The sequence below is a fragment of the Ictidomys tridecemlineatus genome, chromosome 2 (genome assembly GCF_052094955.1).
Source record: "Ictidomys tridecemlineatus isolate mIctTri1 chromosome 2, mIctTri1.hap1, whole genome shotgun sequence".
Taxonomy (NCBI): domain Eukaryota; kingdom Metazoa; phylum Chordata; class Mammalia; order Rodentia; family Sciuridae; genus Ictidomys; species Ictidomys tridecemlineatus.
This window is the reverse complement of record NC_135478.1, coordinates 47,958,334-47,981,875: the sequence shown is the minus strand read 5'-3', so window position 1 is coordinate 47,981,875 and position 23,542 is coordinate 47,958,334. Positions and strand designations below refer to the sequence as shown.

The 23,542-nt window shown below is 34.7% G+C and overlaps 1 protein-coding gene across 7 annotated transcripts in view; it reads right to left on the bottom strand.

Moving 5' to 3' along the window:
- Sfmbt1 (Scm like with four mbt domains 1) overlaps positions 1–23,542 on the bottom strand; it is a 170,683-nt gene that overhangs the window by 73,096 nt on the left and 74,045 nt on the right. For all 7 annotated transcript variants that reach the window (XM_005317199.5, XM_078038437.1, XM_078038436.1 and 4 more), the window contains 6 exons: positions 20,375–20,615; positions 11,903–11,991; positions 3,139–3,385; positions 2,447–2,541; positions 1,889–1,990; positions 125–275 (listed from right to left, as the gene is read on the bottom strand). In XM_005317199.5, coding sequence (XP_005317256.1) covers positions 125–275; positions 1,889–1,990; positions 2,447–2,541; positions 3,139–3,385; positions 11,903–11,991; positions 20,375–20,615 — 925 coding nt within the window. The remainder of the gene's footprint in view (positions 1–124; positions 276–1,888; positions 1,991–2,446; positions 2,542–3,138; positions 3,386–11,902; positions 11,992–20,374; positions 20,616–23,542) is intronic.

Below are 23,542 nucleotides of genomic sequence, written 5' to 3'. Positions count from 1 at the left end.
TTCATTTACACTTGTCTGAGGCCCCCCAAATATTAAGAACACCAGGAGAAGGAAAAAAGATTCTAGCAATTCCACCTAACATATCTCATCTCAAGAAACAACACAGAAGAGTACAAATGTGCACCTGGAGGTGGGCTGATGTGTAGACCATTCTTTAGACTCCACTGCACAGGGAAGATGCCAGGACTGTTGACATGGCACACAAATGATCGCCGTGCATGGTCCCCAGGTCGCAAGTCGTCCATTTCCACCAGAAAGTACTTCTCATCAAAAACCTGTACACACAACAAATAAAACACACAATGCGTGTGTGTGTGTGTGTGTATAAATGTATATACACACGTATACATATATGTGTTTTTCCTTGGCATAGTCAAACAAGTCACAAGAGTTCATAGTCCCATTGGGTATTGATAATGCTAAACAATTGATAAATGTTAACTCAATATCAGGTAATATTTTAATTATATGCTTTTCATACATTAATCCAACTTTAATCTTCCTAACAATCTAGGTACATTATCAACTCCACCTTGCAAATTAAGGGAAAAGAGTTTAAAGAAATGTTAAATAACTTGCCCTAGGGTACAAAGCCAAGAAAATGAGAATCTGGATTCAAACCAAGTAGTTGGTCAAAATTTAGTTTACAAGGGATCAACCACACTAGTATTATGTGAATGTACCCCTCCAAAGCTGCTGTTAATGCAGGAACATTCAGAGGTAAAATGATCATATGTTATGAGAGCTATAACCTAATTAGTCGATCCTAGTCTGAATGAATTGAATGAGTGGTAACTGTAGGCAAGTGGGGTATAACTGAAGGAGGTGGGTCACTGGGGTGTGCCCTAAAAGAGTCATTCTCCTGTGGCAGGTTCCCCCCACCTCTCTCTGCTTCCGGACTGTGTCATGAAGTGAGTAGCTTTCCTCCACCAGCCCATTTTACTAGGATGCGCTGCCTCATCTTGGGCCCAGAGCAATGGAGTTGACCATCTATGGACTGAGCCATGAATCCCAAATAAACATTTCTTCTAAGTTATTGTTAGTATTTTTGTTGCATTGATACAAAAGCTTACTAAAACAATTTAAGTTTTTAGATCCTAACCCAGTTTCAAATGCCAAAGAAGAGAAAATAATGAACTTCTTCTTGCTCTTAACCAGCCCATATTTCTGAAAGATTCCAAATAGGGTCTTAGGACCTTACTTATAGATTCAGAATCCCTCCTTGCTCTGAGGATAATCTTCTGGCAAGACAAGGAAATTTACATATCTATATGGGTCAGATGATTTATCATTCAAGCAATTATTGTCTAGTTATGCTCCAACATAGGTTATACTTTCAGTAAATGAACTTCTGCTCGAGTCTTAAACTGAAACCCCTCCTTTATGTAGTAAACAAGTAACTGAGCCTTGACAAAATGCTCACCTCTTGAGGATGCTCCTGGTAAGGGCCTTTCTTTTGTCAGATTTAAGAACAATTAAAGTCTGAATTTGGAATAATGGTCATAGCCATCCCACTGCTAGATCTTGTGATGCTAATTGCCCCCTCACACCTCCTCATTGTAAGAAGCCCTGCATCTGGCTGAATGCTTGCTGATGATACTACCTGCCTCCAAACTTTATAGACACTAATGCCTACTAGGATTACTCCAAAGAATGGGTGAAGGGTCACCATTCAGCTGCCCAGGCCCTAGTCTGCATTGGCTGGTTAGGGCTACCAAGCTCTAAAGAAGTGAGAGATCACAGAAAACTGGAAATATAATACGAAATGTGCACAGAAGTAATTCTGACCACATAACTATGAGTTGGATTAGTAGAGTATAAACCTACGATTTCCTACAACAGTCACCCTGATGGAGATTCTTACCAAGGAGTATTGCTCCCACTTTACCTTAATGACTGTAGCAGGAGAGATCCCAAAAGGAGACCAGGGGTCCACAGCTTCCAATTTCATATTTACAGAGAATGTATGAATGCCAATAACTTGTTTATCCTGAAATGCAAACACCAAAAGGGAATAAAAATACAGTGTTTTATATTAGTTTTATGTTCATATGTAACTGAATATTGTTCTAATTAATTCAAATAATGGAACTGATTTTTTTTTCCCCTGGGAAAAAACTGTTCAGGATCAAACAACAGAGAAAGTACTCCTATTCACTACATTTGAAACATAAGAAACATCTTGAAGAAAAACCAAAAACATTTTATAGTAAAGTAGGACTATGTATTTAGGAGTAGAAAATATGATATGGGGAGAACACACAGACAAACGTAGGAAGAAAATAAAGGTGATCCTTCCTCCAACCTAAACCCCTCCTCCCCCAGACAGAAGGCCATAGCACTCCTACCTCCAGGGGTTATTTTTCACTTCTCTCTTCCCCAAACTGCTTTGCTTTACTCTATTGTAAGGAGATGAATACCTATTTATCACATGATTTTGTTTTACCTTAAATAAGTAAGATGGTAATGGCTCTTCCTCTTCCTCTTTCACTTTAGCCAAAATCTCTTGCCACTCAGTTTCATTTTTCAGATGTTTGATGGCTTCATTAAGACAAGACAAAATGCTTTAGAAAACCTATACACTTTTTAACTATTCTGAAAGCATTCACATAAACAACAACAAAAACTTTCCACTGGAAATTGTCCCATTGGTTTACAACCATCTTCACTCAAAAGCACTTGCACCTTAACCTCAGTACTAGGCTTTGTGAAAATACCTATGAAAATACCTAAGTTTACTGTTGTAAACTATAAAATAATATAATACACACCCAAACAAGGGCACATAATAAGTGCATATTTATAGAAATAACAATTTATTATTGTAATTTCCTTTAAAACAAGTTGCTAAGAATTCAATTTACTGTATACACCTATCTGAATGGTACCTAGAGAATTTTTTTTCTTTAATCTGATAAATGGTCAGAACAGGTTAGGTAAGAGTTTCTGATAAGTGCAAGAAAAGTAAAAGAAAAGCAGGCAATTCATAACACCACATATATTTGTGTTAATCTCTTCTATGTGAATAAAAGCTTTCAAAATATGTAGAACACATTTTTTCAGTCACATAGATATTAATACTAATATGATATAACAATAATGTAATAGTTGATAGAAAAATTCTATGTTAGTTTTCACCTAATGGGGGCTGAAGCTCATATCCTTGTTGAGCAGCCCAACCAACATGATGAAGAAATGGATCCAAGTAATACAACCAATGTTCAAAATTGTTGGGACTTTCAAGTCCTTCATAGCACAGCTTCAGCCGTCCCCCAATGTTTTCTACTACAGTAACAATCCAAGTGCTTAAAGTGTCCCGAAAAGCTTGGCATTCTAGCCTGGATCCTGGAGCAATGAGATCTAAGGGATTCCGTCCATTACGGAGCTGTAGGTTAAAAAAGTAAAATGGTTAAATAAGAAAAGTTAACGTGGTATTTTTTAAAAGTTCTAAATGATCCCAAACCATCCTTCATATTTTTTATTCATTCAAAAGCCAGTTACATCAAATTGTCTGCTATCATGCAAGCCTCTTATAGTATTACTTTTAGATGATATGGATATCTTTTAAAGAATACCTACAATAAAATTATTCTAACAAATTTCCCTAGAATATTATTTAGCTCATTTACTAAGAATTTTTTTAAATGTAATTATTGTCTAATTATAAATGCAAAACTGATTATCATTAAAGAAAAAAAAATCCAACAGGTCAAAGTCTCCTATAATTTCACTTCTAAGAAAGAACCGGGGTAAGTATTTGTCATATACTCTTTGTCTTCATAGAATTCATTATCCACCTCTTTCTCTCCTATTTCTTTCAAAATGGGAACACCTTATACTGTTTTTTAATTTGTTCTTCACATAACACATCAAAATATCTTTTTATTATATCAAATGTAAATCTTCCTCATCTTTTAAACTGTCTTATGATATTTCTTATTATAAGTGGGCAATAGTTTATCCACTTTCCTTCTGATGGCATTTTGCTTGTTTCTGATTTTTTACTCCTTTCTGAATGTTTTAATGAACACAGTAAGAACTTTTGACTACACGAAGGAAAGTGAAAATTCAATTCTATCTAGATATATATTAAAAACAATAATAAAGAATAAAAAAGGAAGTGCTGGGGATGTAGCTCAGTGGTAGAGCATTTGCCTAATATGCTCAAGATCTGGGTTCAATCCCCAGTACCAAAAATTTTTTTAAAAAAGGAGAAAGGAAGGAAGGAAGGAAGAAAGAAGAGAAGGAACTGGGAATGTGGGAGAGCATATGCTTAGCATACATGAGGACCTAGGTTCAACCCTTAGCACTGCAAAAATATTCATTCCAAAGTCATCACCTAATCATCTCTTAATACTCAACCTAACGCCTTTTTCTGAGTAAGAACTGCTCATTGAAACTGCCATATCCAGGTATAGAAAAGAACTTATGAATGCATTAGAGAACACATTCATAGTTAAATATTTCCATACAGAAGAACCGTGATCAATAAAGAGCAGAATATTTTAACTGGGCACGGTGGCACAAGCTTGTAATCCCAGCAGGTCAGGAGGCTGAAGCAGGAGGATCAGGAGTTCAAAGCCAGCCTCAGCAATGGCAAGGCACTTAGCAACTCAGTGAGACCCTGTCTCTAAATAAAATACAAAATAAGGCTGAGAATGTGGCTCAGTGGTCAAGTGCCCCTGAGTTCAATCCCTGGTACATTCCCCCACAAAAAAAAAAAAAAAGAAAAGAAAGAAAGAAAGAGAGAGAAGAGCAGAATATTTTATCAATTAATTTGTTCCTGATTTCATTCATTCATTCAAATTTTACTGAGTATTTGGTATATATCAGACCCTGACTAAGCATGATGAAATGAGTCAGAGCACAAAAAATAAAGAATAGCTTGAAATAGTGTTTATCAGACAAGATTTAAAAGGGCATGTGAATAGATCACAGAATTAGATTTAAGAGCTAAAACTATAACTATAAAATATGTAGAAGAAAATATAATACTGTCTTCTTGACAGCACAATTTTTTTCAATGATATAATAGCAGAAAATTTCCCAAACCTAAAGAATAGAATGGAAAATCAAACACAAGTGGCATACAGGGCCCCAAATATACAAAATTACAGCAGACCCACACCAATACACATTATAATGAGAATGAATAATAAGAAAATAAAGATAAAATCTTAAAGGCCATGAGAGAAAAAAAATCAAATTACATATAGGGGGAAACCAATTCAAATCTCAATGGATATCTCAATGCAGACTCTCAAAGTTAGGAGGTCCTGGAATAATATATTTCAAGCTCTGAAAGAAAATGGATGCCAACCAAGAATTTTATATCCAGCAAAATTCAGTTTCAGATTTGAAGATGAAATTAAAACCTTCCATGATAAACAAAAATTAAAAGAATTCACAAGTAGAAAGCCTACACTACAGAAGATTCTCAACAAAATATTCCATGAGGATGAAGTAAAAACCAGGAAAGGGAAGATTTACACTAAAAAAATATTCAACCAAAGGAGAACTAAATCAAATTAAAAACCATAAACAAGTCAAAATGATAGGGAATACAAATTATATTTCAATAATAACCTTGAATGTTAATAGCCTAAATTCATCAATCAAAAGACATAGACTGGCAGATTAGATTAAAAAGCAAGACCCAACATTATGCTGTCTTCAAGAGACTCACCTCATGGGCAAAGACATTCACAGGCTGAAGGTAAAAGGAATGGAAAAAAACATATCACTTATATGGATTGCATCAAGAAGCAGGGGCTTCCATCCTCATCTCAGATAAACTAGACTTCAAACCAAAATTAATCAGAAGAGACAAAAAAGGATATATCATACTTCTTAAGGGAAGTATATGTCAGCAGGACATGACAATTATAAATATTTATGCCCCAAACAATGCAACATCTATATACATCAAACAAATCCTTCCCAATTGCAAGAATCAAATAGACCACAACACAATAATACTGGGTGACTTTAACAAACCTCTCTCACTACTGGACAGATCTTCCAAACAAAAACTAAATAAACTACAGAACTAAATAATGCAATGAATAATTTATACTTAACAGACATATATAGAATATTTCATCTATCAACAAGTGAATATATTTTCTTCTCGGCAGCACATGGCTCTTTCTCTAAAATAGACCATATCTTATGCCACAAAGCAACTCTTAGTAAATACTAAAAAAACTGGAGACAAAACCCTGCATTCTATCAGATCAAAATGGAATGAAATTAGAAATTAAATTAAAAGAACGAATGGAAACTAAATAATACACTATTGAATGATGAATGGATAGTAGAAGAAATCAAGCATGAAATTAAAAAAATTCTTAGAGGTAAATGAGAACACTGATACAACATATCAAAATCTCTGGTATAGTATGAAGGCAGTACTAAGAGAAAAGTTTATTGCACTGAGTACATTCATTAAAAGAATAAACAGTCAACAAATAAATGACCTAAAACTACATCTCAAAGCTCTAGAAAAAGAAGAATAAATCAACACCAAAAGCAGAAGACAGGAAATAATTAAAATCAGAGCTAAAGTCAATAAAATCAAAACAAAAGAAACAATTAAAAAATTGACAAAACAAAAAGCTGATTCTTTGAAAAAATAAATAAAATAGATAACCTCTGGCCATGCTGACAAAGAGAAAACTCAAATTACTAAATTACAAAATGAAGAAGGAAATATCACAACGGACATGTCTGAAGTAGAGAAGATAATTAGAAACTATTTTGAAAATTTATACTCCAATAAAATAGAAAACATAGAAGACATCAACAAATTTCTAGAGACCTACTGAAACTGAAGGAGGAGGTCATACACAATTTAAATAGATCTATTACAAGTAATGAAATAAAAAAACGACATCAAAAGCCTACCAACAGGACTGGGTGTCCTCCAGTGTGGGCAAGGACAAAACTTTTTTGTGTGGAGTTATGCTACCTTAACTATCTAGAGATGCATCTTAACCCTTATGAGCCCTTCAGTGTGACCTGAGGGCTGGCCGTCACCTGTGAACCTGCTGACCTTTAATGACCCTCATCTGCTGAGCTCTGGAAGTGCTTGCTCCTCTCCATCTGTCTCCCTGAAATGAATCAGACCCTGGGATAGTGTTGGCAGAAGGCCTGTCAGCCTTCTGATTGGTTCAGCAGATTGGTTCAGAATGCAGGTGAACACATCTGCACTGCACAGCTTGGATGGACACCCCAAGCTGGGCATCCTTCACGTCCAGGAGAGATAAGGGTACCAGTCCCTATCAGAGTGTGACCCCACCAACTGTAGCTATAGGAGGCAAGAAAAGAAGCAGTCCTTTAGATGGTGCCTTGGTGGCCAGTGGGGTGACAATGTGGTGACATCACCCCCAGGGTGACACTTAGACCAGGAACCGCCATCAGGTGGTGTGTGGACAGCAGCACTTGTGGCAAGAGCCTAGGGAACACCTGGGAAAGCTTGGGCCTCAAAGGCACTGCCTGCCAGGATTTTTTGTGCAGAGCATCATGTTTGGGTCAGGGCTTCCTGTTCCTGAGGGTAGGGCACTTTGGAAATTTGTAAGGAAAACGGGATTACCTTTCTTAAACTCCAGTAAAAACCTGCGCTAGCCGGAAGGGTTAGAAGACGTCTTGCTAGGCCTCTGGTTGCTTATATTGAAATACAGGAATGCACGTTAAGACTGATTTCTACTCTGGTGATAACAGGGAGGTGACTTTGTTCCTTTCTTTTGCTTTATTTAATAATAAAGAATAAACTGGGCTGGGGATGTGGCTCAAGTGGTAGCGGGCTCGCCTGGCATGCGGGTTCGATCCTCAGCACCACATACAAACAAAGATGTTGTGTCCATCGAAAAGCAAAAAATAAATATTAATATTATAAATATTTTAAAAAATTCTCTCTCTCTCTTAAAAAAAAAAAAAAAGAATAAACTGACCACGCATCATTTAAAAAAAAAAAAAAAAAGCCTACCAACCAAGAAAAGCTCAGGACCAGACAGATTCTCAGCCGAGCTCTGTAAAACTTTCAAAGAATTAACACCAATACTCTTCAAAGTATTCCATAAAATAGAAAAGGAGGGAATCCTTTCAAACTCATTCTTTGAGGGTAATATCATCCTAATACCAAAACCAGACATAGACATACCAAGGAAAGAAAACTTCAGACCATATCCCTGATGAATACAGATGTAAAAATTCATAATAAAATTCAGGCAAACTGCATACAAAAATATACTATAAAGATCAAGTGGGGTTCATCCCAGGATGCAGGGTTGGTTCAACATATGGAAATCAATAAGTGTAATTTAATAGACTTAAAAACAAGAATCATATGATCATCTCAACAGATGTAGAAAAAGCATTTGACAAAATACAGTGCACCTTCATGTTCAAAACACTAGAAAAACTAGAGACAGTAGGAACATACCTCGACATTATAAAAGCTACCTATGCTAAACCCAAGGCCAGCATCATTCTAAATGGAGAAAAATTGAAAGCATTCCCTATAAAAACTGGAACAAGACAAGGACAATTCCTCTTTCACTACTTCTATTCAACATCATCTTTGAAACTCTAGCCAGAGCAATTAGACAGAAGAAATTAATTAAAGAAATACAAATTACCTATTTGATTGAACTCAAACTATCATTATTTCCTGATGACATGCCTCTATATCTAGAAGATCCAAAAAATTCTACCAGAAAATGTCTAGAACTAATAAGTGAATTCAGTAAAGTAGCAGGATATAAAATCAACATTCATAAATCAAATGCATTCTTATACATCTGTGAATCCACTGAAAGAGAAATTAGAGAAACGACCCCATTCACGATAGCCTCAAATGAAATCAAATTCCTGGAAATCAATCTAACAAAAGAGGTGAAAGACCTCTACAATGAAAACTCCAGAACACTAAACAAAGAAATTAAAGAAAACCTCAGAAGATGGAAAGATCTCCCATGTAATCTGGATAGGCAGAATTAATATTGTCAAAATGGCCATATTACCAAAAATTGTTATACAGACTTAATGCAATTCCTATTAAAATCCTAATGACATTCTTCACAGAAATAGAAAAGACAATCATGAAATTTATTTGGAAAAATAAGAGTCCGAGAATAGCCAAAGTAATCCTTAACAAGAAAAGTGAAGCAGGAGGAATCACAATACCAGATCTAGAATCATATTACAGGGGCTAAGGTTGTGGCTCAGCAGTAGACCACTTGTCCAGCATGTGCAAGGCCCTGGGTTCGATCTTTTAAAAAATTTTTTTAAAAACTATACTACAGAGCTATAGTAATAAAAATGGCATGGAATTGGCACCAAAATACACTTGTAGACCAATGGAACAGAAGAGAGGACACAGAGACAAACCCACAAAAATACAGTTATCGCATATTAGACAAAGGTGCCAAAAAAGCATTCACCGGAGAAAAGATAGCCTCTTCAACAAATGGTGCTGGCAAAACTGGAAATTGATATGTAGCAAAATGAAATTGAACTTCTCTCTCTCCCTGCACAAAAATCAACTCAAAGTGGATCAAAGATTTAGGCACTAGAACAGAGACCCTGCACTTAGTAGAAGAAAAAGTAGGACCAAATCTTTACCATGTCGGCCTAGGATCTGACTTCCCTAACAAGATCCCTAAAGCACAAGAAGTAAAATCAAGGATCAATAAATGGGATGGATTCAAATTAAAAAGCTTCTTCTCAGCAAAGGAAACAATCAGTAATGTGAAAAGAGAGTCTACAGATAGGGAGAAAATCTTTACCACATGCACCTCCAGTGAAGTATTAATCTCTAGGACATATAAAGAACTCAAAAAAGTTAACACCAAAAAAACAAATAACTCTCAATCAATAAGTGGGCTAAGGAACTGAACAGACACTTCACAGAAGAAATACAATCAATCAACAAATATATTAAAAAGTGTTCAACATCTTTGACAATTAGAGAAATGAAAATCAAAACTACACTAAGATTTCTTCAGCAAATAGTGATAGTTTGAGCTCTACTTTATCTATTTGTATCCCTTTAATTTCTTTCTTTTGTTTAATTGCTCTGGCTAGAACTACTCTAAGATTTCATCTCACTCCAGTCAGATGGCAATCATCAAGAATACAGGCAACAATAAATGTAGATGAGGGATGTAGGGAAAAAGGTACACTCATACAATGCTGGTGGAACTGCAAATTGGTACAACCACTATGGAAAGCAGTATGGAGATTCCTCAGAAAACTGGGAATGGAACCACCATTTGACCCAGCTATCCCACTCCTTGATTTATACTCAAAGGACTTAATAAAATCTGCATACGACGGTAATGCAGCCATGTCAGTGTTCATAGCAGCTCAATTCACAATAGCTAAACTATGGAATCAACCTAGGTGTTCTTCAACAGATGAATGGATAAAACGTGGTGTGTGTGTGTGTATTTTTTTTCAATGAAATAATAATCAGCTTTAAAGAAGAATGAAATTATGGCATTAGCCAGCAAATGGATAGAGTTGGAGACTTATCATGCTAAGCAAAATAAATCAATCCCAAAAAGCAAAGTTCAAATGTTTTCTCTAATCTGTGGATGCTAATTCACATTAAGGGGTGGGGAACTAGAGAAGAATAGTTACCTTAGATTAGGTAGACGGAAAGGAAGGGAAGGGAAGGGAAGGGAAGGGAAGGGAAGGGAAGGGAAGGGAAGGGAAGGGAAGGGAAGGGAAGGGAAGGGAAGGGAAGGGGAGGGCAGGGCAGGGGAGGGGAGGGCAGGGCATGTGGGGATAGGAAGGATAGTAGAACAGAACAGACATTATTACTTTATGTACATATGTGACTACATGACCAATGTGATTCTACAACATATACACTCAGAAAAATGAGAAATTATATCTCATAAGTGCATTCTACTGTCATGTATAACTAATTAAAACAAATTAAAAAATTTAAAACTCTGATCTGTATTTATATCTAGAATGTATAAGAAACTCTTATAATTCAATAATAAAAATATAACCCAGTTATAAAATGGGCAAAGACACTGCTCCAATAATGAAACATGAGTGGCCAATATGCTTGACCTCATTAACCCCTTAGGGAAAGGCAAATAAAAATGAGATATCATACTCACTAGAATAGCTATAACCAAAAGATAACATGTATTGACAAGAAGATAAAGAAACAAAAAAATCTTTATACATCACAGTTCACATGTGCCATACAGAATGCTACAGGTATACTAGAAAGTGACAAGATATGATTTAGAAATTTAATAAACAATAAATTAATTATGTAATCAAGAAATCTATATTCACTAACAAGTTCAAAAGGTACACTAACTTTTTAAAAAATATTTATTTTTAGTTGTATGTGAACCCAATATCTTTATTTTATTTTTTATGTGGGTGCTAAGGATCAAACCCAGTACCTCAAACATAGTAGGCAAGCACTCTATGAGCCACAACCCCAGCCCTTAAAAGCTACACTAACTTAAAAGGACTGCTGAAAACAGATAGGAGTAAGAAAGGTCCAATGTATTCTGAGAAAAAAGAAAAAGGGTCTCAAATTATCTGGTGTAAGAGTTACAAATGTACCCTCTGAAGCAGAATCAACACCTGTTCAGTTCCATAGTTAAGAGTTTAAAAGACCTCTTTTCCAACTGTGTACAAGAATCTAGAAAACTGGTTTTGTATGTCTTAGCAACGAATCCAGAATCAATATTTTAGGGCACTAAGACAGCCACCAGTTTTCAGTCTCTTAGGATGTTAAATTTTTCAATACTTACACCTATGTCTTAGTAATAATGATTTTCTCCTTCAGAGCAGCATATTAGCAACCAATTTATTTCTTTGCAAACGTTTTTTCCATGCTGGTTTGGCATGTAGTAATACTTACGCCCTCTAGCAGCGGAACAGGAGGACTACAAGCTCCTATCAAGGTCTGCTGCAGAAATGTATCCCAATCGGACACTTTATCTCTGATGCCTAGATAAAAAAAAAAAAAAACTGTTACTCACGTGTCAGCCAAAGAACACAAAGGAACTAAACACATGGTAATGGCTTTGAGGTGTGTTTTTCATTTTAAAATCTAAGACTTCAATGCACTGTTTCTTCAGGAGCTTGAAAAGACCAAAAAAAAAAAAAAAAAAAAAAAAAAAGTCCTCATAGATAGAACTTCTTTGTAAGAACTGTGTAAAAAACAAAGAGAATAGGTATTGTAAACAAAACAACTCAGTGATGGGTGTGGTGGCACCTGTAATCCCAGTTACACAGAAGGCTGAGAGAGAAGGATGGCAAGTTCAAGACCAGTCTTGGTGACTTAGCAAGATTCTGTCTTGATATAAAAAAGTAAAAAGAGCTAGAATACAGCTCAATACATTATCCCTGGGTTCAGTCCTCACTACTGCAAAAAAAAAAAAAAAAAAAAAGGGAAGGAAGAGGAAGAAGGAAGGACAATGGACAAACTTCTGGTTACTCCAATTTGTCCAAAAGGTGCCTACTTTATTTTATTATGCTAATTTTCAAACATACAGAAAAAGGTATATTGAATTCTCCTGTACTCTAGTTTCAACACCTTGACCTCATAAGATAGGCTTCATCTAGAGGAGTTAGCAAACTACCACCTGTGTGCTAAATCCAGCCTGCTGTCTATTTTTGTAAAGAAAATTTTACTGAAACATAACTAATTTATTGCCAAAAGCTTGATCCTTCTCTCAGATCCCAATCTAATAATGAGAACACAGTTTTAAGAAAAAGGAAAAAAAGGTTTACTGCTTTGCTATCAAAGGAGAAACACAGGGAGCGCCTATCCAAAATGCTGTGATTCTGCCCATCAGCAGGAATAGGGGGGTTTAAAAGAGGTGATTCAGAGAAAATGACACTAGGGAGGAGTGATCTGGAAGGAGAAGATAGGGGGAAAAAACATCAGGGAGAAAGTTAGGTTAAAAAAAAGCCCTCCCTGATCTTTTTGTTGTTGTTGTTTATTTTTATGTGGTGCTGAGGATCCAACCCAGGGCCTCTGTGGTAGAGCACTCACCTTGCATGAGTGAAGCCCCGGGTTTGATCCTCAGCACCACATAAAGATAAATAAATATATTGTGTCCATCTACAACTTAAAAAAAAAAACAGGGAAGAGAAGGTCAAGAAGGAGAAAATTAAGGAAAATAAGATCCAAGAGGAGAAGATCAGGAAGGAGAAAGTTAGGGAAAAGAAGATCAGGGAGAAGGGCAGGAAAAAGAAAAAAAAAAAAAACATGTCAAAGCGACAAAGGATATAGTCAAAATATAGAGGGAACCTCTATATAAACAAATGTCAATTTGTTTACATATTGTCCATGCCTGCCTTCATACCACAAAGATGAAGCAGCTGTAACAGAGGCCATATGACCCACAAAGGCTAAAACATCTACTATCTGGCACTTTTCAGGTAATTTGCCAACTCCTGGCCTATACCTGCACTCACTCCACACCTGGCCAATCAAGAATTACTTGGAGGGCTGGGGTTTGGCTCAGCGGTAGAGCGCTTGCCTAGCACATTCGAGGCCCTGGGTTCAATCTTCAGCACCACAAAAAATTTAAAAAAAAATAAAACTACTGTGTCCAACTAAAAAACAAAGATTAAAAACAGAATCACTTGGCCAATTCCAAACATTATATATTCCATCCATATATACATCAGTATATATTTCTGAAACGAAATAACTTTTTACATAAGATCATCATCCTTTTAAAAAATAAACAATTCCTCAATATCAAATATACAGTCCATGTTCAAATTTTCTCAGTTGTCTAATAAATGGTCTTTCAATTTGTTTGATCAAATTAGCATCCAAAATAAGAACTATACACTGCAAATAGTTATCTAAATTTCTTTTAGTGTGCAGGTTATTTCCTTTTCTGCCTCCCCCGTCTCTTGCAGCACATTTATTGACTCTGCCTTTGTCCTTATGTAGACTTTTTCAGAGTCTGTTTTCATTGGTTACCTCCCTGTAGCAACCAGTTGTTTCACTGTCCCTTATATTTTCTATTTAGAACCAAAAGCTTAATGAAATCCAGATCTGACCCTTTTTTTTGGAGGGGAAAGAATGCTTCATGAGTGGAGTTATAGGTGCCATCAAAAGGCAGCTAAGGTCTGGTTGTCCTTTTGTGTCATTAGCAGATTTTATAGTTAATACTGATTCACCAGGGGGCTAAAAAATGATAATAATATTCTAATTCTATAATTCCTTCATCATTTATTAACCAAAATACTTCAAAAGTTTCTTCTTCAACTATTTATTTACCCTGAAGGATAGTTCACAAAAAGAAGGCAGGGTACTGCTCAATACTCTTTATTCTTTCCTGATATTTATCAGCCCTTAAAATAAATAGTTTCCTTGGCATCCTCCAAAGGCTATTAGTTAGGGTCTTGTTTAAAAATTTTACTATGAAGTCATAAATTAAAGTATATATGATATATATTTGAAATCACTGTAGCCAATGTTAATTTTTTTTTCAACTTTTAATAGAAGAGTAAGAGTAGATTCCTTGGAAAACTTGGAATGGAACCACCATTTGACCCAACAATCATCCCATTCCTCAGTTTATACCCAAAGGACTTAAAAACAGCATACTACTGGGACACAGCCATATCAATGTTTATAGCAGCACAATTCACAATAGTTAAACTGTGGAGCCAACCTAGATGCCCTTCAGTAGATGAATGGATAGGGAAACTTTGGTGTATATATATGCAATGGAACATTACACAGCATTAAAAGAGAATAAAATCATAGTATTTGCAGGTAAATGGATGAAGCTGGAGAATATAATGCTAAGTGAAGTAAGCTAATCCCAAAAAACCAAAGGCCGAATGTTTTCTTCGATATGGGGTTCTAGACTCATAATGGTGATTGGACAGGGTGGGTGGGGACATGGGAGGAAAGGAGGAACTTTAGATAGGGCAAAGGGAAAGAAGGAAAAGGGAGTGGGCAAGGGGATGGGAATAATGGTGAAATGAGTTAGACATCATTATCCTAAGTACATGTATAAGACACGAGTGGTGTGAAAATATTCTGTGTACAATTAGTGTCTTGAAAATTATGCTCTATATGTGTAATACAAAATGAATTGCATTCTGCTATCATGTATAACAAATTACAATTAAAAAAGAGTAAGAGTAAACATTGTTTTTAAAAAATAGCAGTAGGGATTAAACCCAGGGGTGCTCTATCACTGAGCTATAACACTACCCCTTTTTAAATTTTGAGACAGGGTCTTGCTAAGTTCCCAAGCCTGGCCTCAAACTTGTGATCCTCCTGCCTCAGTCTCCAGAAGAGCTGGGATTATAGACCTGCACCACTGTGCCATACTCTCAATATGGATGGTCTCAATTCTGTCATTGTTAAATGTTATGTACATTATTTGCAAGTGTAATATTTCACCATGTGATCCATTTGCACATATTCTTTGTCTTTTTAAATCTATCTTGGTATATAAAACAGCTTATATTTTCAGCAAGCATGATGGTGCACACCTATGATCCTAGCAACTCAGGAGACTGAGGCAAGAGGTTCCTAATTTCAAGGCTAGTCTCACTAATTTGTGAGATCTCATCTCAAAATAACAAATCAAAAGGACTGGGGATGTAGCTTAGTGGTAAATGTTAATACCAAAAAAAGAAAAAAGAAAGAAAAGTTTATATTTTCTGCTGCTAACTTTTATATTAACATATTTATATAATACTTTTAGTCTTGTTTTGGGACTATTTTCTTTTTTTCTCTCTAAACATTAACATCTCCTCTAGTAAACTTCAGCATCTCAATTCATACTCCCTGATAAAACTTAACAGGTAACTAGTTAAATTACACGACAATAAAGACAGTTAAAATTTTCAAAAGGCAATAAGTAAACTTATACCACTATTTATATGCTTTCCCCACTGTGTCCCATATTTTTATAGTGATATTTTATCTACATTGTCAGAGTTCCCTTACATACTACATTGTCTCCTTTAATTATGTAGTGTATACTATACAACTATAACATATATTTAATGTGTCACTAATAGTTCTTATGCTAACATTACTTCATTCATTTGGCTTTCTAAAGTTCATTCTCTAGAAAATTTATGAAAGGTTCCCATGAACAATGTTCCTCAAGTACTTTATCTATTGCTAACAGTTTTTATACAATCTTTATACCTAAAATTCAGCTTGGCTAGATTTAAAATCCTTGTTATATTCTTTCATTGAATTTCTTAAATTTGTATTTCAAGTGTTCCACTGTCTTTTGTTATAAACCACTACTGTTAATAACTCTCACGACAACTTTGTTTCCTTTCCTTTGCAAGAAACCTGGTCTTTTGCATAAACAACCAAAGAATTATTTTTTGCCTTAAACTTCAATAATTTCACTGGAACTTCCCCAACCCCCACTAATGGGGAGTAAACTCAGTGTCTAAGCACATACTACACAATGCTCTACTACTGAACTACATTCCCAGACCTATTGATTTTATTTTTGAGACAGGGTCTTACTAAATTGCTTGGACTAGCCTAGAACTTTCAATCCTCTGGGATTACAAGTTATACTCTGGTGTATAGTCAGCCAGAACACACGTTGATACAGTGGTTCTCATTTGATTTTCCTACATACTTAATGAGCTTTATAGTATGAACTTCACATTGTCTTTTATTCCAGCAAAGTTTATTTATATTATAGTTTATTGTATTTTATTGTTTCATTCCTTCGGTTTTCTTCTTCTGTTTTATGTATATTAAATCATTATAATCAATCTAACTTTTCTTAAGTCCTTTTTTCTTGCCCCACTCATTTTTACTTAAAAATGTTTTCTTACTGTGTTATTGGAATATTTTTAACAAGTTCCTGGATGTATGGGAATAACCTCTCCCCAAAATAAAAGATACATTGAATTCCTTAAAAAAATTAAAGAGTTTTCTTCACTTTCACCTTCTATTTCTCTTCAGATATAATCTATGGTGTTGATTCATTTCCTGTCTTCATTTTAACTAAGTTTTCATGTCTAATTTTTTTTCTGTTTCTAGCCTAAGTTCTACTTTTTCTCTTTTTAAATCTTCCTCTCCTCTAGTCATATCATTTCTGAATTTTTATACATTTTATTTTGCTTTTATCATTACTACTACTGTTACTATTAGCTTGTTTTGAAATGTTTTTATTAAACACAGTATTCATCAATTTTACTCTATTTTCTTTTTGTCATAATAATCTTACATGACGTTCACTAAAACCATTTCTGTTGTTCTTGGATTAAATGAGACGTACTTTCCTATAATCTTTAGATGAGATGATAGGCTAGGTAGCTTCAGGCCTCTAGAGCTTCCTCTTATTTGTTTATTTATTTTGGTACTAGATGGAACCCAGGAGCTCTCTACCACTGAGCTATGTCCCCCAGACATTTTAACTTAATTTTTCCCCATTTTTTAAAATTCTTTTTAGTTATATACAACACCAGGATATACCCTGACATAATCACAAAAGCATGGAACACAACCAGCTCCACCCCAATTCAGTCCCCAGCACTTCCTCCATGCCCTCCCTCACTACTCCCCTCACTCTACGCTATCAATCCTTCATCAAACCATTTACAGTTTACTTTTTTAAATTACTATTGTTAGTATAGTATGGATATACCTGATGCCAGGACCCACTGTGCCAAATCCATGCATGCACACACAAAAGTTCAGTAAGATTTATTCCTCTGTTTTTTCTTTTTCCTCCTCCTTAATCCCCTCTACTATACTGATCTTCCTTCTATTTTTTGATGCAATTCCCTCTCCCTTCTTTTTTCTTCTTCCCTCCCACGCCACTTTATTTTGGATTAGCTCCCATATCACAAAAACATTTGACCTTTGACTTCTGGGGACTTTGAGACCAATCTAACCAAATTGCATGTTTGAGGTTGGCCTCAAACATGCAATCTCCCTGCCTCTGTCTCTCAAATTGCTAGGATTTAAAGGGTGCATCACTATGCCTGGTTTTGTATTCTTTTTTACAAATAAAAAGGACTGGGGATGTAGCTCAGTGGTAAAAGAAGTCCATAATAACTCATCATCTCTAAACAACATTCTTCACTAAAAGAAAAATGCTGATTTCAGGGATGGATTGAAAAAAGAAAAGAAAAGAAAAACTTAAGTCAAAAAATTTAAAAACTGCAAAAAAAAAAGGAAAGGTACATATCAAAAGGGCACATTCTAGCTTAAAGAGGTATCTAACTTGATGAATCTAAGACAATTTCAGCATAAAACAAATAATAACAATAAAAAATTATAACCCATTGAATAAAATCAGAATCATGAGTCTACATTGACATACTACATATACATGTATATATATAAATGGGAGAAATGAGAAATCTCTTTCTATAGTAGAAAGTCAATTAAGAAACATAGAAGAGGGCTGGGGATGTGGCTCAAGCGCGCTCGCCTGGCATGTATGTGGCCCGGGTTCGATCCTCAGCATCACATACAAAACAAAGATGTTGTGTCCGCCGAAAACTAAAAAAAAAAAAAAATATTAAAAAATTCTCTCTCTCTCTCCCTCTCTCTCTCTCAAAAAGAAAAAAAAAGAAACATAGAAGAAATTAGAAAAACATAATTTGGTAACCTGTAGAGTAATAATTGTTTTTCAAATAAAACTTATCAGTGAATGCTAAAAATAGTAGGTGAACAGTGGTATTTTAACAATTGCAAAGCATTTATTAGATGTTAATTAATTAAAAAGGGTGAAAGTATATGTGTGTGTATATACTTAAATATATAAATAGACACTTTTTTTTTTTTTTAACACACAGGGCACTTTTTTACTGAGCTATATCCCTAGTCACTCTTTTTTGTTTGTTTGTTTTGAAACAGGCTCTGAGTTGCAGATGCTGGCCTCAAATTTGTAGTCCTTCTACCTCAATTTCCTGAGTCGCTGGGATTGTAGGTGTGCACCACTGAGCCTGGCAAATAATTTTAATGGAAAACTCTTATATATACCAACTTAATCTAAGTGATGAAAGTTAATATCAGTATTGGACAAATCAACAACATGCATCTTCCAATTAGGATACACTAAAAGGACATAATTTCTGCATTTTTCCTACCAAAAGTACACAATCTGAATCTACAGAAATATAAGACACATCCAAATTTGGAACAACTCTATACAGTAAATATCCTGTACTATACAAAAATGTCAAGACCAAGAAAGACAAAGAAAAGGTAAGAAAACTAAAGAGGTGTGACATCTAAATGCCATGTGATCCTGGACTAGATTCTTTCTGGTCCAGGAACAGAAATAAGGCATAATGACCATTCCTGGGAGCAAAACATCACGAATATTATTGGGAAAACTGGCCTGCACCTTTCAATGTGTCAAAGCCATGAAAGACAAAAGTCTGAGGAACATTTCAGATATAAAAGGAAACTTATTTATGAGACATGACAACCAAATGCAACACATGATCCAGGATTTTCTTTTATTATTAAATTGTTATTAGGACAATTGTTAAAAAGCTTTAAATGGTCTGTAGATTAAATAAGGGTACTTGTATCAAAGTTACTTTCCTCATTTTGATATTTTACTGTGCTCACAAATGCCCTGTTCTTAGAGATACATTAAAGTATTTGTGGGTAAAAGGGCATTATGTCTAAAACTGACTCTCAGTTTGCTAAAAAAGCATGCGTGGGCAGGAGAGAAAGGATAAAGCAAATGTGGTAAAATGTCAACATTTGGGGAAACTTGGCAAAAAGTCTTCAAGACTTTTCTTTACTATTCTTATAATTTTAGTGTAAATCTGAAATTACATTAAAATAAGAAGTTAAAAGATATATAAAAAGTCTAGTGTCTTCTAAAATCTGTAGTCTCTCTTCCCTTCCCCCACTTTTATCTCATCCTTCTTCTGACTTTATTCCTCTCTCTCCTGCTCAATCTGGACTCATCTCTCAGAAGGGCTCCTTCCTGGATTGGAACTTCAGTTGGTTCTCAGTTCCGAAATTACTTAAGGGTAAGAGGAGAGAGGATAATAAAAATAGGAAGAGAATGGACAGTATGTCAAACTGACTCAATATACTTAAAAACAGCCAGACCTTCCAGTGACAAACTCAACAAATCTCACAGTTTTAAAGGGTGAGAATCAAATGATGTCCTCTACGAACATCATAAAAAGTTGATGCTTTATGGAGAAAATAACTTTAAAAGAGAGGGAAATGTGTATTATTCCTTATAATTGTTTTCATTTGAACTGTTAACCTAAAAAAGTTGAGTCAACTTTTTTATGTGCCTTGGAAACTGAAAATCTCAAAGTCTCTGGACAATTCAAACTTTCTTACAGCAAAGTCATATCAAGTCTTGCCAGAAAGTATTACCTTCTGGGGCTTCAAGAGTCTTCTTATTCTGCTCACACCACCCAATGGGGTAAAGATCAGCCTTCCTGATGTCACACCAGAAATCTGCTCTCCGGTCCTCTCCGTAGCCATCGTAGCGGAGAAGAAGCAACTGCTCACAAGCAGTAATGATGGTGGCAACCCAGTAGGTCTCAGGATTTGTTCTCACAGCCACCTCCAGTTTCATCCCAGGAGCAAATCCATTTTGCAAACGCGTATCCACCTGAACAGAAACATGTTATTAGGCACTAGTCAAGTTATCTCAGACAAGTATTACTCTGCCCAACATTCTTTTCAATTCTGAAGCACTAAATTCAATAAAATCTTCTCCAGGGAAACCTGAGAAATTCCCATCTAACTCAGAAGAGTGAACCAAAGAAAACAGAGAAATAGAAACAGAAGAAACTCAATACTTTCACCAAAGCAGTCTATTTTGATTACAGAAAATACTTTCAATTAAGTATATAAACTACTAAATAGGAGCAGCCTTCAACAGAAGTTTTCAAGAGTAATTTCTAGATCATTCAATAGAAAATGTATGAAATCAGAAATACGGAAAGGATAAAAATGTTGTAATGATAATTAGTATAATATATACTATGTGGAGGGTGTCATACTTCCCAATGTCCCTAAAACAGACTGTTTCCACTAGTTATCCTTCATTAATAATTAATAATATTGTTTTGTATGTGTTCTAATTCCCGAAGAAAAATTACATGGTAATAAAGGTATGGGTTAGCAATTCTAATACTACTTTATGTGTATTCTTGGATTAAGTAAATAAATATGTTGTGGATAAGGAAGACCAGGTTTCTCACTATGGAAGGAAAACAAATAAGGAAAAGGGAAAACTAAAGTAAATTCTGTAGTTCTGGGCTAAAATCAGAGGTATCTGAAGGAGAAAATAATGATAGATATCTAGATAGATAAATAATAGAAAAAAGTGTAGATGTATTATATGTTTGTGTTACTATATTTGTATTTCCTAACTCTGTGAATTGACAGGTAATACAAATAACGATGTCCAAAATCAACAAGCAAGCACCCAAAGCTTGATTTCTAAATGCTATCTTCCAGTTAAAAAAAAAAGAACAAAAGCTACTTGGAGAAATTTTAACAACAATTCTGTGGAAAGAAAATAAAGTAAAAGTCTGGAATATCTTATGATGCCATAAAGTAAAGAAATGGTCAAAAAATGATGAGGTATGTCAGAAAGGCATGGAAGACAAATAGAAGGATATCCCAGCAGCCACATTTCAAATAGGAGCAATATGATAAATAAGGAGAATAGTGAATTATAAATCACTAACAATATAAATATTCATGAGTCCACAATGAAAAGAAAGAAAGAGAGGGGGGAAAGATGAAAGGAGGAACAAATATTCCTTGAAGCAGAAATCCAATCAATAAATATAGAAAAAAAGATGAAAATAGAAAATCACCATTAGACAAACATTATAAAATAAACAATGGCAGACATTCAAGAATCACAGATGAACACTAAAATTTCCATGATGAGAAACAGTATCTGCACAAACTCAAAGGTTTTTCCCTTTAAAATTCTTATTAATTGTAAAAGGGAAAACAGTAACACTACAGTGAAGAAACGTGGCAGACAGCACTTTATTTAACTATTTAATCAAAGTTAACATCATCGGTCCTAAAATTTCAATATTATGTATCCTTTCTTTACATCATTCTTGACTTTATTCTTGACATTCCTGCAAAATCTGCATAAGTTCAATCCAATCAAGGGGGCAAAAACAAACCTAAATTGAAGAATATTCCACAAAATAACTGACTTGAAACACATACTCTTCAAAACGTATCAAGTAAAAAAAAAATTTTTTTAAGTATCAAGTCCATGAATGACAAATGAAGAATGATGAGGAACTGTCATACACTGAAGGAAACTATGGAGACATGACAAATAAATGTAGTGTAACAATCAAAATCACTATAAACTGAAAGTGAAGACCTGAAAAAAATAGAGCCAGCAAAGATAAGTCCCACATTCTGTATAAATTTTTTTTCTTCTAGTTGCTACAGTGTCTTACTACTGAAAGGTTACTTTTATCCTGAATTATAACTGTAATACCACCCACGTTTTGATGCTATCAATATGATTATTTTCTGTGTAGGGTTTCTATTGCTAAACACTACTTATAAGATTCATTTTCACTATTATATGTAAGAAAACTCTTTTCATTATTGTATAATATTCCCCAACACAAATCTGCAAGAGTATATCCATTCTACTATTACTAGTACTAGGTTTAGGGGCACCTTCATAGTTTTGAGAGGCTACAAATAACAATGCCATGAACATTTCTATATGCCTCTTGGTACATACATACATTCATTTCCATAAGAGAAATTACCAAGGTGTTTTCCAAAGTAGTTATACCAATTCATTTCCATATTTTTATTCACACTATATTTTGGAGGCCTGTTCTCTGAAGGTTATTTGTACTGCAAATAACTTCTCATTTTCATGATGGTGTCTTTTGATGAACTTGAGTTCTAAATTTTAATGTATATTTTAAATTTGTGTTTTCTCTATATTTTTAAACAAATCTTGCCCCACCTCTAGAGGTCACAGAGATGATATAATATTAGTGTCTAGAAGCCTTTCATATTTAGAACTGATATCCACCTAGAATTAATATGTGGTTGGAGTTAGGTAGGCCCAGGTTTTATTTATTTCAACATGTTTATATAAAAATCAATACCTTCCCCAACCACTATTTATCCCCATCTTTGTTATAAATCAAGTGTCTCTATATAAGTGGACCTTCTTCTGATTTGCTTTTCCTTAGAGCAACACTTTACTTAATCTTAATTAAGTTTGATATCTAGCATATCCAGTATACATACTTTGTTTTAATCTTCAGATATGTCTGGCTATCCCTCCTGCATACATCCTATAATATAAACATTAGAATTAGCTGGCCAATTTCTTCCAAAAAATTTTAGGGGGAATTTAATTTGTGTTGCAGTAAGTCTACACACATATTGGGGGAGAAATGACATCTTTTTACAATAGCAATTATCTGATTGATTACATATAAAAAGTATATCCTTTTATATAGGTCATTAACTTACATTAATAATGGCTTGAAATTTCCTTGCAAGTTTTTGTTAACTTAT